A 16,552-nucleotide genomic window follows, 5' to 3' on the forward strand; every position below is an offset into this window, starting at 1 on the left:
CTAAGTCCACCAACCTAGTCTGGGAGCTTATCACCCCCTTTTGAGGTTATTGCAGTAACTTCCTAACTGGTCTTATTACCTCCAGACTACTTCCTTCCAATGAATCTTGTATAACACTCAGATTAGTTTTCCTATATAAACTCCTACTTTGCTCATGCCACTCCCCTACTCAAAAACCTTCAATGTCCATGGTGTAAATTTCACACTCCTAAGCTGGCTGTCTAAATTTCTTTATGCTCTGGCACCACTAAACTACCCTACACCCTCACTGCTTCCTTAACAATATCTTCTGCCCCAGTGAATTGGTCTATTTACCCTATCCAAGCATGCCTTCTGTATTCCTGCTATATAGTACCTTTCCTCTAAATGTAATGGAAAGAAGCACAGTGGCTATAACATCATTCCCTCCATCTAAAATGCCCCTGTCCTTTTCCTTCCTCCCATGTAATCATTATCCATCCTTCAAGGCTTGGCTCATGAATCACTCTCCATGAAGCCTTCTCCAATCACTCTAGCTCACACTGACCTCTTCCCATTCATCTGGCATATGGATAGGAGAGAGAAGAGGAAAGAAGAGGATTAAAGGATGGGATGAAGAAACAAAGAAAAAAGAGATGGGTCTCCTTCAATGCTTGAGTTTGGGTCTATGAATGCTCATGTGAACTCCACCTACAATAAATCACAAAACTTCTCTGGGCCTCAGTTTCCTCATGAATAGTCACTAGATCATTTCTAAGACCCCTTTCAGCTCTAAGCACCTAAGATTCTGTTTTCCTATTCATTTTGACATCGTGCTGGACTTCTCAGAGCCCTAGAAAGGGGCCACTTTTGGGTAAGAATTTTCTCAATGAGTCTATACCAAGTTGGTGTGAGTAAGCACCCCCCTCCAAAAAAAAAAGCTATTAAACTTCTTAGTGATGTGAACCAGATGGAAAATAAGACAAAAGAATTCACAACTCATGTTAGACTGAATTGAATGCCTTTAATTTCACACAATGAATAACATATGAATAGGATTAACTTTTTTTTTCTTTTTTTCCTTTTTTTTCTTTTTTGTAGTTAAGTGCTCTATACTGTGCTAACCTGGTCTGGTAGCGAAAAGACTGAGCTTTCTTTTAGAAAAAAATGTTTAAAAATCAACATCTAAGATCATGGAGGAGCATGACATTAAAGCATGCCAGATGTATCTACGCCTCAAAGAACAGCAAGTCCATATCCATTTTGAAATGTACAAAAATGCTTTATGAATAAAAACTGTTACAAAAAGAACATTTCAAACAATGTACAAGTTTCTTGCCTCTATATTCAATAAAATACAAATACATTTTTTTTGCTCTAAAATATGTTTACATACAATCAAAGTAGAACATGCAAATTACACTTTAAAAAAGGCTTTTAAAAACCACTTATGAATACAAACTAAAAATTAGCCAGCACGACTTGTAAAACAATCTTGTGCCCCATTCTTTTTCTTTTGAAATATATACATATTTAACACGTCATGTGCATTTATTATTATTTAAGAAATAGCTTTAAAAAAAAGTAAAGAAAAGAAACCAACATAGGGTGGAGCTGCCCTCCCATGTTGACCAATTGACAGCTCTTTCCCTAGCTTCACTATTTTTTATGTTTATTTTTTTTTCTTCTTCTTCTTCTTCTTCTTTTTTTTTTTTTTTTTTTTTTTTAGTGTTTGCTACAACCTGGGCAGGTGGGCAGATGGGATCTGGAGATCCAGGAAGTTCCTTCCTTGGTTGAAATGTGCTTCTCTAAGAACTATCCCCAAGTGACCAAGCCCCTCACTCTGGACTAACTGGGAAGGACCATGGGCCAACTTTCTGGGAAACAAGAGGGAGGACTGGGGGGGGGGTTAGGGGGGAGAACCTTGTTTTGTGTAAAGAACATAGAAAGAAATGCAAAGGCAAAGACAACTTGACCAGGTTTGAGAGTTCCTGTCCTTAGGCACTGTGATGCTATTTGCTGTTAACTATTTAACTGTGCTGTCCTGGACCACTGTGAGATGGTAGACTGGAGAGGGCTGGGGGTGGGGGAAATGATGTCCTCAGTTTTCTGCTATGAAATGAGAGGAACAGAATCCAGTAATGAAATTCTGAAGTGGCTTTTAAGACGCATCTGCTACTGCTGCCTCCTCTCCTCCCGTGCTATAGTTGGCATTTTTAAGTCCTTGAAAATATATGTATAAAATTTAGACAGTTCCCAGGTAAATCTTCCTAGTAGTAGAGGAAAAAAGAGACTCTAAAAGCTCATTATCAGAATATTGTTAGGTAATAAGCTGTCGGAGTGGGACTTTTGACTTAAGCCCTAAAACCAAATCCTGTATGATCTGCATGTAGTACACCACCTTATACTATTATTCTGTCAGTACTTGCTTATCATATTTATAGACCCAGCAATATGCAGAACACCAATTCTGACTGCTGTCTAGCACCCATCTCCCCCTCTGCTTGCAGCCAAGTTAACATGCTAATCCTCTGCAAGCCCCACTTACCACCACCAAGCTGTCATTGGGCCACTGCTCTTTAACCAGAGCTCTGCCAACCCAATCCCCAGGGCCTGAAACTTAGTCCTTGCACATGGGTTCGCATCATAGAGCTGGGGCTGGGAGTTATTCAAACCCCAATCCTTCTCTAAGAGATGGCAGAGGAACTCCAGTCTCTTTTCTACCTGTACAGGGTGCAATCATGCTCAACAATGCAAAAGACCTTGCCAATTACTAAAGAGGACATTTATCCCAAGTAGGCCCACAGAGGTTGGGGAGAGGGGGTGTTGGCTCTTACATAAAAGTCTTACACATAGCTCTTTCTTCCATCAAATCTCCTTAAGTTAAAAGTAGACTTGAACATAAGTTTCTGGCCTGCTTTAGATGACGTAGTTATAATGATACTCTCCTCACCCCACTACAGACTCTACTTCCCTTGGTTTCTTGAACGGCTTCCCTACTAAAAACCAAAATAGAGTAAAGAAAGGTGGAGGTGGAAGGTGTGGTTTATAGACCAATAAATTGGAGAGGGGCATCCAGAGACCTGAATTCTAGTTCTGGTTTTGCCTCTAACTGAATGACGTTGGACAATGAGGGAAATTAGGTTTTAAATCCATGAAGGAAATAAAAGGAAAGGAGAATGGCTGACTTTTGACATGTGGTGGTTAGACAAACGTGTGTGGGAAGAGGTGAGGGGATTTAAATTTTCTGCACCTGTTTTCAGCACCTATCAGATTTGGCTTGGGAAAGATACTTTGAAATTGGCTAGTTTGATTTTGCTATTCAACATGGAGATCAAAAAAGGGCAGATATGGTGTCTCTGGGTCAAAAACCTTAAAGTATGGGGAAATGTAATCCTTGAATCTTTAATATCACCAGAACCAGGACATGTGTGAGTGAATTTTGTACTAGGGGCCCCAGAAAGAGTTATAGGGCACAAAGACAAAACAATATAATTGGGTGAGTGAGGAATGAGAAGTTACATCTGGAGTCTGGACCTCCTCAAATGGGGCAATGTCCCCAAATTCCCCAGGGTGACTATAGCCCTGGTAGGAACTGAAGGCATACTGAAATATTGGAATGGCCAACAGTATCAAGTCCCATAGTGATGATACCAACTGAGCTGCCCCGGGTGAATTGTCCTCACTGACACCTGGCACTTGCATGTACAGCAAAATAGAAAAGATTGATTTGGGGCAAATTCAAACTTGTGCATAATCTCTGACATTGCAATATTTCAAAACTTACTGTTAACTTCATTTGGGCAATTTTACGGTTTGGTTCTGAAGTGAGAATGAAAATCTCACCCTGCCTCAATTGCTGCTGACCTTTCCCAGTTGTGAAATACCATTTGGAGGCTGACAGAATTTTTCCTTCCCACTAAGGAATATAAAAGCCCTATGTGTGTTCCTTATTTTATAATTTTTTTCCCCCATACCTGGGAATAAGCATTCTTGGTGGTGGGGAGAATTGGTGTAGAAGGATGTGGTGTAGGAGGAGGAAGCTGACAATACCTGTCTGAAACGTTCACATCTGACTGTTAGAAAACATTTACGGCAATGGAATAGCTTCATGTTCAGCCTGAGTTTTGTTAACAGTTTAACTTGGGCTGCTGAAATGAATACTGGAGCTGAGCTATCTGTCCAAGCTAAGTCAATGGCTAAAGTACCACTCCAATGAGAAATGTACATTTGAAACTGACCATTTAAAGACGATTTGTCACACACAGTTTGCATTCATGCAGACTGATAGCTTTATAATTACATTATGTACAAAAAATCATTTTAGTTTATTAAGGCAACCACAACCTGGATAACTTGCCCAAGGTGGCTCGATGCAACTGCAGTGGTGATACCCTTGGAGCATTATTTTTTTTTCAGATAAGAACACTTACTCCTTTTTTTCTTTTAGGAAATAATTGCCAAGAGATAATGGACTTTTTTCAGGTATTTTTTTTTGTATGTGTGGGTGTGTTTGGGTATATCTTTTCAACAATTTTCAATAGCTATTTGCAAAGAAAAACACATACCAAGGCATTGATACACACTTGTGTTTTGGTTTTGATTTCTTTTTTTTTTTTTGGTGAAATCTTCATGTTCATTTGCAGTGGGGTTTTAAAAAGAAGTTTCCAGCTGTTTTCGCCTGATACGTATTAAGTGTGAAAATAACACGGTTGACACATAAGTCAACATATCCCCAGACACTCCATGTTGCTTAATATGATGGCTCTACTATAACTGAATATCTGTGTAATACTTTAAACATGACACTACACCACCATTGCTATGGACAGTAACAGAAGCATAATTCTGAGTTGATGGGGTATGTGTGTACGTGCCACTGGGTGTGCACTCAGGATGGGTGGGCTGCTTGATTCAGATGTATATCTACAGAGATAAGGATGAGTGAATTAATGAAATTTATGGCTAGGTGGTGAGAAGGGAAAGAAAAAACAGAATGAAGTGATGTGGTATATTTGTGTGTATATCTGGATGTGAAAGAGATATTGTATGAAGAAGTTTAGAATCTGAGAGACTGTGAGAAAGAAAGTAAGGATCTTGTTTATGTGTTTGTGTGTACAGGTAGGTGTGTGCCTATAGCTGAAGCTCAACCTTATAATCCAGGAATAACTGAGAAAGTTTATCATTATAGAAAGATTTAAGCCACTTGAAGATGATGTCACCTCAAAGCCTAGTAGGGTTTTTAAACTGATATAATAAAGCAAAATTAAAATTAATCAAATGGATTACAGCCAAGACAGTGGAGGGATTTGTAGCTATTGACCCCACCCCCACCCCCCATCCCAGCCCTCCCAGCTCCCTTAGAGCTCTTCCTAATCAAACATGGTTCTTCTTCTGTGATTGGACAGGCCAGCAAATGAGCCACGCCTGTCTGCCTTGGATTCTCTTTCTCATTAGGTGTCTGAGAGGACCATCTGCTTTCTTCTGCTGGGCTGTTTGACGCTTTTATGTTTTAAAGATACGGCAATCCTGCAATGCTGCTTGGCTGGGAAACTGTAAAGCAAACTGCCGTGTTTCTTTCGAAGGTGCCTCCCTTCCTTGCCCCACCAGAAGCTAATAATGAGACTACTGGAGGGAAAAGCAAGTCTGTGACTGTGGCCAGAACCCCCTCCCTGCCCCCTCCCCTTCCCAACCCTCACCCCTGCTTTTCTTCTGCATGTTCAATGCCTCAGTTTACCCTACCCCTGTGTTCCCATTTGCCCTTCCCAACTCTAGGGAAGGGCTTCACTTTCGTTCCCTCTTGACTTTCTGTGTCTCTTGGCCTTCACCTCCTCTTCATGTTGCAGCTGCTGTTGTTGCTGCTGCTGTTGCTGCTGTTTATGTTTCCTCTTCCCACCTCTGGGTGTGCGTGGTAGAGGAGGGGGAGGGGGAGGAGGAGGAGGAGGAGGGGGAGGGGAAGGGGGTGGAGGAGGAGGGGGAGGGGGAGGGGGTGGAGGGGGAGGGGGTGGTGGTAGAGGTGGTGTCTCCCTGGCCATGTGGATGACAGCCTCGATGGTTGCCATGATGGTATCTTGACTGGCCGCTGGCTCCAATACCAAAGGGTTTAAGGTGGGTTTCTGACCTCTCTTGCTAGGGAGGTCAATGCATTTTTCTAGCACTGGCATTTGGTCTCTGGAGTCCTCATCGAATGAGAGGGGCTGTTTGCGGGGTCGCCCTCTCCTTTTCTTGACGAAGTTATTGCCTGTCTTTGATTGTCTCTGCAGCCGCTTGGCCTTCAGGATCTTGTTCACGTGGTCGAGGTTCTTCTTTGTGGACAGGATCTTGGTATAGTTGCACATCTTACGCACCTCGCACTGGATTGCTTCAATCTCCCGCCTCTTGAAGCGTTTCTTCAGGGATGAGCTGGCTGTGGGAACGAGAGAAAATGCAAACTGAGATTTTAGGGTGTTCAAGTTACATATAGATTTATACCTGGAGGGGATTTTAAAAATCATCTACTCCAATATCACCACCACAACGATGGAGGAAACGAGGCCCAGAGTTGTTACACGACTTTCCTAAGGTTACAGAAGTGCTGGGATTGTGACCCAGCTAAGCCTTCTGACTCCCAAGGGCTCTTTCCACTAAAACACACTTTCTCCTCATTTTGATTGTGGAATGGACCTCAGCAACAATAAGAAACCAACCAAAATTCATCTAAAAACGTTTGATTAATATACATTTTCTGTCTTTTAAATTGATTGGGAAATTTGGCAGATTGAGTCAAAAAGTGAGCAGAACCTAAACAATTTGTACAACCCCAACAACACTGAGCAAAACAACTTTAAAAGACTTGAGAACTATGGTCAATGAATTGACCAACCATGATTCTAGAGGAATAATGATGAAGGATGATCCTCACTGCCTGACAGATAGGTGATGGACTCAATACACAGAACATGACGTTATTTTTGGATAGGGCTAATGTGGGAATCTGTTGTATTGACTGTGCACACTTGTTATAAAGATTCTTTTTTCCTTTCTCAACAGGGAAGTGGAGGAGAGAAAATAAATGCTTGCTGATTAAAAAAAAAATAAAACATCAATGTGTATAACCTAGCACAAAGCACAAGTACTCTTGCAGCTTACACATTATATACATTAATGTGACATTTATTAAGTGCTTACTATGTGTCAGGCCCTGTATCCTAGGCACTGGAAATACAAATAATGAAACAACCTCTGCCCTTGAGGGGCCTATATTCTTTTGGGGGAGAGGGGCTAGATGTAACCTGTATACAGAAAAGTAAACATGTAATTTGAAATAGGTGAAGGCATTAACAATTGGGGAAGGATGTCAAAGATGCCTTCATGAATGAGGTGATAACTGAGTTTAGCTTTGAAGGAAGACAAAGAGCCTGAGAAGTAGCAGTGAGAAGGAAGGTCATGTCAGGCATGGAAGACAGTCTGAGTAAAGCAATGGCATGAGGAGATAGACCTCCAGATTTAGGAAACAGCCAGTTATTCAGTCTGGAATGCATGATGGTGAGCAATCTTAAAGGTGAGATTGTAGAGATAGTAAAGGCCTTGAATGCCTAGGTAAAAAGTCCCCCCACCTCCCACACCAAGGCAACACAGTGCTACTGAGAGTTTCTCAACACAGTAGCGCTATGCTTTCAGAATCGTGCCTTTAGGAAGATTATTGGGACAGCCATGGGGAAGATATAGAAAGGGCACAGGCCTGAGGCAGGGAGGCCAATTTAAGAAATGACTACAATAGCCCATGTGAGAGGGCCCAAACTAGGCCTTATTTGGAGAAAAAGAGATGGATTTAAGAGATGTTGTAGAATCAGAAGAGATAAGATTGGGAACTGATTGAATATGATGGGTGAGGGAGAGGGAAGACTCAAAGATGACTAGAAGGTACCAAATCTGGGTGACAGGTGTGTTAGCACCTTCTTCAGAAGTTGAGGTGTTTGGAGGAGGGGTAGAGATTATGAGGTCCATTTGGAATTGTGGGGCTTAAGGTGCCTATGGGATATTCCAATGGAGGTAGCCAGTGACTGGAGATGTGGGACTGAATTCAAGAGATAGTTTACGGCTCTGGTTATAGGTTGAGGCATCTTCTACATAGTGGTGATCATCACACCCAGAACTCACTGAGGGAAAGACCGAAAAGAGAAGAGAGCAGATGGCTTAGTTCAGAGCTTCAGGAGACCTCTGCATTTAGTCAAGAAGACAGAAAGACTGAAAATGAGTGCCCAGTAAGGGAGGAGGAGAGCCTGAAGAGAACTGTGTAAGAAGCAAAGACAGAGTATCTAGGAGGAGAGGATGGTTAATAGGATCAAAAACAACAGAGCAATCAGGAAGGACTAAGATTGAGGAAAAAGTCACTGGATAAATCGATCCATCGATACCTTTTTAGGCAGTCAGTAGAACAGAACAGTAGGATGAGAAGCTTTTAAGGGGTAGAGAAAGTGAGCCAGTGGGGAGGGGATGGAGGCATTGAAAATAGAAAATGACATCTTTGAGCTTTCTAAATCCACAATACCTGCATGTTCTTGAGAGTGGATCTTTGCCTTTTGACAACCTATGCCAAGAAAGAGGCACTTTCAAATGCCTTGAAACATCTAAGGGTACCATACAACCTCACCAATAAAGCCTTTGTTTATTATGAATTTGTAATAGAGAAGAATCTGGCTGAATCCTACAGCCACACTGTCTATTAAGAATGAAATCCTTGGGTAAATTAATGGTAGCAGCAAGGAATGCTTAAAGTGATGAAGAGAACAAAGTATTTTTACACACACAGGAACATTAATTTAGAGCTCAAGGAAACTTTAATTATCACCTAGCCCACCCCCTTAATTTTATATCCAAGGAAACTGAGGCCCAGAGAGGTAAAATGACTTGCCCAAGGTGACAGAGTTTATATGCAGATGGACCCAGGATCTGAACCCAGGTCATTCACTTCCAAGTCCTATGCTCAATCCATTGTACCACAAAGTTGTCCTAAGCCATGACATAAATGACTGCTATGGTGCTGGACAGTAATTCTTATCTATCCATTAAAACAGTTATCCTAAGAGGCTACATTAAGCAAGCTTGGTTATGTTGTTTTTAATTATTTGTGCTTTCTTAAAAATATTCTATCATTCTGTGTTCTCCCCATCCCCAAATCTGAATTAGTTTCATTTTTTTATGGAACTCTCCTACCACATTTGCTTAGAATGAATATGGTTACTTAAGAATTCATCTCCCTCCCTTCCTCATTGTGTTTTTCGTCTATTTCAGCACTCAATCATATTCTGCTTAAAACCGGACTGTATAGGTGTTCTAAAAGTCTTAGGGCTCTTTAAGCTTTAATAACTTCAGAAATGTGTTATAAACTTACAAAAGCACTACTTGGCAGTTTAATTATTTCAATTTTATTTTGTTCTCGGTTTTTGTGAATTTTGAAAAAGAATTTAATTTTAATTTTTAACAAGATGGGTATTCTGTGATTATTCATCATAGGTGTGATGATTTCTGGATGACACTTTCTCAGACCAGTAGGTCAGTACCTGATCTATCTCCATTAGATCGTTTCTTGTGTGGTAATATCAAAACTGCTATATATGCATGACAACATTCTTTGGGTGATCCTAAGATCAGGATTGTAAAGGCAGTCACTGAATTAATCACTGAGCAGCAGCTGATGAAAGTTTTTACAAAGTTCAAAAATTGACTAGAGGGATGGCTAGTGTAAGACAGTGGTGATGTTGAATTTTTATGAGAAATGTATCAATATTTTAAGATTGAAATAATTAACCTTTCAAATATATCTTTTGTAAATTTGTTGCATTTAAATTTTTGTAGTTTTAAAAGCTTAAAAGTGCACTAAGACTTTTGGAACATGCTTTCTATTGGTGTAGTTAATTTGTACATCTTTCCTGTCCAGCTTTAGGATAAATAAAATACCAGAGAGTATAGATCATAACTTATCATGGTACACTGAGTCAGAACATGGTACACTGAGACATGGAATACTGGAGTTAGAAAATCTAGATTTGAATCTTGGTTTTGCTAGTTACTAGCTATATAATCCTGGGAAAATTATCCAAGTTATCCAAATTTCAGTTTTCTCATCTGAATAATGGGGATAATCTGTTGTTTTTCAACTGTGTCTGACTCTTTGTGATTTTTTTGTTTTGGTCTTTTCTTGGCAAAGATGCTGGAGTGGTTTGCCATTTCCTTCTCCAGCTCATTTTAACAGATGAGGAACTGAGGCAAACAGACTTCGGTAACTTGCCTCAAGTCACATAGCCATTAAGTATCTGAGGCTGGATTTGAACTCACAAAGATGAATCTTCCTGATTCCAAGCCCAGCGCTCTATCCGTTACACCCCTAGCTCCAAAAGGGAATGATATTGCCTTCACATGGTGGTTGTCAAGATCAAAAAGAGACAGTTGAGGTGAAAATACTACCAAAACCAAAACAAACAATACATTTAGGATGTAATTACCATCTTGTATCACACCAAGTACATAGTGGGTGATCAGTAAATACTCGTTAAATTAAAACAATGACTCCTGGGCTTCCACACCAACTAGCTTTCATGGCAATTCCATATAAGCTAACAGTCCACTTTATACCTCAATTGCATACCAGTAGTGGGAAGCTAATTCATCCTGATCCCATCTGTTAACAGAATACATATCCCTTCATTTTTTTTTCCAGTGACTCAAGTGAAGGTTGATACTAGGGCACTGGATTTTTAGTGAGCATATGTGTGACTTTCAATTTTCTTCAAATGTCCTGGGCTACTCAAACCTCTGAAAATGTCCACGTTAACCACGTCCTCCTTAAGCAGCTCATCCTCTGTGGACTTCAAGGGAAATATCAGCCAGGTGTTTCTGATTCATTTACACTCAAGCCACTAGGCTGTTCTCTGGAAAGGGCTCTTTTCATGTCCTGGTGACCAGATGCATCTCCATTTTATGAGCCAAGATTGTCTGACTCAGGAAGTCCTCTGTTCCAGCCACTAAATGGCTCTCAGAACTGTTTTGTTTTGAAGTACGGAAACCATAAAGTGGGAATAGCTTCAAGATATAGCAGAAGAGACACCCCAACCCCCTTCCCCATGCCAGTATATCGTCTCCTAAACACCGTGTACACACACACACACACACACACACACACACAACACACCACCCCACGCTCAGTCTCAGGAGTCTCATTTTCACAATGCCCATTCCTTGGAGATATGATTCAGTTGTCAACTTGTCCTCACTATAGGTAGCTATTTCCCCAAATGGGGCAACCTCTAACATGGCCTAATGTAGGCTGCATGGTACTTTTAAACCCCACAGGAGGGAAACAAATGTGTTTCATTTTAGCATTGTGGTTTGTTGATTCTTTTCTTGTTTCACACAATAGTGAGAAAGTACAACAAATATCTGAACAAAGGAGTTTGGAAGAGGGGCAGGATTTACAACAGGGGCTAGGATAGTGGATCACTACAATCTGTCCTCACCTCCATCTGGGTAAACTCAGGCAAGACCAGTTGAGTAAGCCCTCATGTTACTCATCTCACTCCTTCCATGCCAAGCACAGCTGCCCATGCAGGGCTCCTTTTTAAAGCCTGGGGAACAGTAAACTTTTGTGTGGCTGCTGGCTCCAGGTTCCATTGGTCAGGTCAGATTTTATTACCATTGGCAAGTCTTACAGGGGTAGTGTGTGATATAGTAGGATCTTTAAAATCAGTTATAAAGATCCAAACTGAACAAAACTAGAGTGAGTTTTTGGATGTAAAAATGGTAACATTTCAGAGTTAGTTTTTTAATAGAGGTGGCATCAGACCAGTGTAACACCCAATTGCTTTAAATGTAGTATCCAATGCAGCTTGAGATCAAGTTTTTTAAATAGCCAGAACAAATAGTAACTTTAAAACCAACAAATATGCCAACTTTAAGTATAAGGAATTTCTTTGGTAATATTATTTTAACAGAAATATTCACCCCCAATTCCCTAGCCTCCTTCCCTTCAGTAGTTTTCATTCAAAGGTCATACATACCAGGTAGGCATCTTATACCTAAATAGCTTATAAACAGATTGGGCCAGTGTGTGTGTGTGTGTGTGTGTGTGTGTTGTGTGTGTGTGTGTGTGTGTGTGTGTATGGAGGGGGGTTAAATTGTGAAACTGACTCATTTTCCAATTTTATCCATTTGTGTGTGCACTTGTATGTGTGCACATGTGTGTTTGTGCATGTTTGTATGTATGTGCAGATCTGTAATTTCATCAGTATATATTGGAACTCCCAGTATAGCAAGCCCTTCCACTAATGCAGCTCTACTAGTCTTGGAAAGCTGCCTGGGGGCACTGAGAGGTTAATTGACTTGCCAGTCTTCTCATATGTTTCAGAAACTACACCTGACCCCTGGTGTTCCTGTCTCCAAGGCCTGCCCTTTACCCACTATGCCTTGCTGACTCTCTCTTACCCAGTTTGATAGTCCAAAAATGATTACTAAAAGGGAAAACAATCAGCCTCAAGATTAGGTGGGGTGAAAATTCTTTATCCAATATTTTTCCTCCTTTACATCCTTAGCCTTAGTCTAGAACAGATGTTTTTCACGTGTTTTTGTGTAACACCGACCCTTTGGCAGGCAGTCTGGCGAAGCCAGCAGACCTCTTCTCAGAAGAATGTTTTGAAATTCATAAAATAATAAGATGCAAAGAAAACCAAAGGTCAGATATATTTTTTTTCATCATCCAAGTTCATAGAACCCTTGAAATCTATCCAGGGTATGCTTAGGAGCTCTTGTACCCCAGATTAATAAATTCTTGTCTAGGACAACTTTGTCCATGGCATGGCATTGGGATGGACTTACCTAGCTAAGTTGCGTGGAAGTTACCTTGAAAGATCATATAACCTATTTCCTTATTTGAAAGTTTATTGTACCATTCTAGAAGATGAAAGACTACATTTTAAAAAAAAATTAAGTCTTCTTGTGAAATAATTCCATAATTTCCCCCAGATAATCCTATTATAAATTCACTTACAGCAGTATGGATTCAGAAGTCAGGAGAAACTGGCTAAAATACTGATTCAGACACTTCACTTGCTTTGTAACCATGGACACATCCCTTCTCAGAACTACAGTTTACTCATCTATTAAATGTGTAAAGTAATCGCAGTACCACCTACTATCTGACAGTTTTTAAGACAGTGCCTTGTAAATCTTAAAGTACTACAGGTATGTAAGTTACAATTAACTTGATTTACTCACGTGGTAGTTGAATGAGAAGCCTCCTGGTGAGTGTATTCCTTTTCCTGTCACCTGGCAAGATTTTAAGTAGGTGCTGGTGACTTGACTTCTGTGATGGCATCAGCTGATCCATTAGCCCCTGGAACTCTCCTTCATTTTTACCATTTTCCGAGTTTTTTTTTTAATTTTTAATTTAACTTTCTCCTTAGGCTTTGCCAAAATTATCCTTCCTATTCTTTTCTTCATGTAAGTGTGTTATATATGTGTCAATTTATTTTGGTCAATGAGATACTAGGAAGGTGGGAGGGGGAAGCCAGGACAAATTCTCCTGGGTTGACTGACATTTCCTGCAAACCTCTGGCTGTTAGGATGGCTAGGCTGCTTGAACAGAGTAGAGGGGGATTCATTTTTGCTGAAATAATTAGGAATGCCTGGGGTAGGAAGGTGATTGCTGTAGTACAAATAGTTTTGTGGTGGCATAAGCCAGTCATGATAGGAAGAAAGGAAAGAGGGAAGGCAGGAAGGAAGGAAGGAAGAAAGGAAGGAAGGTTGGGAAGGAAGAAAGAAAAGAAGGAAGAAATGAAGGAGGAGAGAAGAGAAGAAGGGAGGCATAAAAGGGAGAAAGAAGGGAGGGATAGAAGGGAGAAAGAAGAGAGAGGGAAACGGAAAGATGAAAGGAGGGAAAGAGGGAAGGAAGACAGAAAAGAAGGGAGAAGGAAGGAAATAAATGTTTATTATGTGCCAGATATTGTACTAGGTGCTTTACAAATATTATCTCATTTGATCCTTACAACAACCCTGGGAGGTAGGTGCTATTGTTGTTTCCATTTTACAACCAAGGAAACTAAGGCAGACAGAAGCTAGGCCAGGGTCACACAGCTAGTATCTGAGGCTAGATTTGAACTCAGGTCCTCCTGAACCCAGGTCCAGCACTCTATCCACTCTATCACCTCTGATAAAAAACACAGATGTGAGAGTGATTCATGAGGGAAAGTGGATGCGTTGGTAAAAATTGAAGGAACCATCATAGGGGGATGATTGATAGAGGCTGGGACGTATGGGATGAATACCTCTGCAGCTCTGGTCTTAGGTCATCTTCCCCTCCTCCTCTTGTCCCTGTGGGGTTTAGGAGGGGGTTGTATCTCTCTGAATTCATGGCTGGTGCTGTTCTAGCACCCCCGTGCAGCCTACCACAGAACTGGGGAACAGAGAGATGATCAGAGATGGGATCAGATCCCGTAGAGCCATGCCTGTCCATATTCTATCAACTGAGCTTGCTTCTCGTTTTCTGTCTCCAGTCAAAGGCATTCAGGGACACAAGGAGGCCTAACAGTATGGAATAATGGAAAGCGCCCTGATCTAGCAGTTAGGAGACCCTAGGTGTGTGATCTTGGGTAAGTCACTTCCTCTTCTTGGGACTGGATATTCTCTAGGGTCCTTTAGAGCCTAGAATATCTAAATAACCCCTTTTTTCATGTTCACTCTCACTTTTGGGTGTTCTCTGCAAATGTACACAAATACCGTTATTCCCAATCACTTGGTGCAGTACTCTACAAAACATTTACTCCAGACAGTGCTTTGGAAGGAAATCCGAGTGCAAAGGGGCATCCATTGGTTTGGCAGGATTTTTTCTTCACAAATCATTCTCCTCACTGCTCAGGGTTTCACTGTCCTCTAAATGCTTGCAGATTTTCTCTCCTCAAATCGTTCCTTTGCTGGATAGTAATTTCTAAGCTCTTGCTGGGAGATTGATTCCATATTTGCTTTCTCTCCTCTCTAATCTTCTGATATATAGCCTATTCTTCGTTAGTTTTCAAGAATAATTATGAGAGCGTGAGGCAAACTGTGAACTCATTCCTTGACAATCCTACAATTCATATAATCTTCCAGACACTGCCTGTACTTTAAATTTCCTTATGAATTACAGAACAGGTTTGAGTTTATAGCTAGCCTTTCCATAGCTTTAACACTCTCTTATAGATTGTAGGACAGAGTTGACTAGGGGCAGCTAGGTGGCACAGTGGCTGGAGCACTGGGCCTGGAATCAGGAAGACTCATCTTCCTGAGTTCAAATCTTCACTTAACCCTGTTTGTCTCAGTTTTCTCATCTGTAAAATAAGCTGGAGAAGGAAATGTAAAACCATTCCAGTATCTTTGCCAAAAAACCCCAAAAAGGGGTCACAAAGAGCCAGGCAGAACTGGAAAACAACTAAAAACAACAAAAGCTGACTAAATGCATCTACTATGTCTTCTATGGTCCTCTGGCTTTTGTGGTTCAACTCCAAGGCCATCTAGGCTTTCTAAATAAATTTACCTATTGTGCCCCAAACACTCAGTGCAGAGTGGGCCCTCAATCAGTACTCCTTGAAATGAATCAGACTGTTGAAAACCTCTTCTTCATATATGTCCTAGCTTATTTTTTTTCCCCTTTGGGTAGATGAGTAAAACAGCAAGAGCCCAGGTTTCATTTATCAAATGTCCCTTTTGAAAGGAAAACACAACATGGTCTACTTGAGGCATGAATCCTACTGAGGACCAGACTTAAGGGTTTTAAACTTTTCTCATATGTCTCCACAATTTTTAGGCTGCTTAATTCTGTCACACGCATCTACTGAGAAAGTTAATTCTTCCTTCCTGGTATTTGACTTCTCAAGATCCATAAGGCCAAGGTCAAATGCTCTAACATTCTAAAGTATCTCTGCCTGATCAAAGGTTACCATGATCTGGGAGTCTGTGTTGTTCTCCACTCCTTCCCCCTTACCGGCACTCTCCCCTCTGTGGTTATATTTCTTTTCTGTTCTTAATATTATCCTTAGTGTAGTTAATGCAATATTTTGAAAATGTAAAGTTGGATTTTTTTAAAAAAAAATCTTGATTGATCCTTGATTGATTCTGTGAATGTTATCGCTAAGCTACTCTTTTCTAATCAAGCCATTGAGATCAGCAAGGTGGAGACCAACTGCTTCCATGTTTTAAAATGTATTGTGAAATATATTAAACCATGCTGTAAAAATGCCCTCGATATCATGTTTACCCTGTCTTCCTCATCCTGTCTTACTAATTTCTGACCACAGTTATGGGAACCTGGAGGCATTTATGACCATGATGGAAAGAAGTAGAAGAATTGGTTTGGTATAGTTGGGGAAGGGAGAAGAGGGGAAAATATACTGGTAATTGTTCATAGTTGTGCCACAAAGTAGAAAACTTTGGAGAGCCCTGCTTTGTGCTATCTACCAAACAATAACCTTTATGAGCTCATCTTATTCAAACCCCCATTTCAATGCATGAACCTTTGCTACAGCACAGATAACAAGGCATATTTCAGCCTTGGCTTGCAGATTTGCATACCTTCGCACCCTTATGAGAC

The 16,552-nt window shown here is 40.7% G+C and overlaps 1 protein-coding gene across 6 annotated transcripts in view; it reads right to left on the minus strand.

Annotated features, from left to right (window-relative positions):
- Positions 1–962: 962 nt before the first annotated feature.
- SETBP1 (SET binding protein 1) overlaps positions 963–16,552 on the minus strand; it is a 537,494-nt gene continuing 521,904 nt past the window's right edge. For all 6 annotated transcript variants that reach the window (XM_020985737.2, XM_020985739.2, XM_078153276.1 and 3 more), the window contains one exon: positions 963–6,364. In XM_020985737.2, coding sequence (XP_020841396.1) covers positions 5,730–6,364 — 635 coding nt within the window. In that variant the 3' untranslated portion in view covers positions 963–5,729. The remainder of the gene's footprint in view (positions 6,365–16,552) is intronic.

This window comes from Phascolarctos cinereus, unplaced genomic scaffold, assembly GCF_003287225.1.
Source record: "Phascolarctos cinereus isolate Bilbo 61053 unplaced genomic scaffold, phaCin_HiC Scaffold_4;HRSCAF=312, whole genome shotgun sequence".
Lineage (NCBI taxonomy): Eukaryota > Metazoa > Chordata > Mammalia > Diprotodontia > Phascolarctidae > Phascolarctos > Phascolarctos cinereus.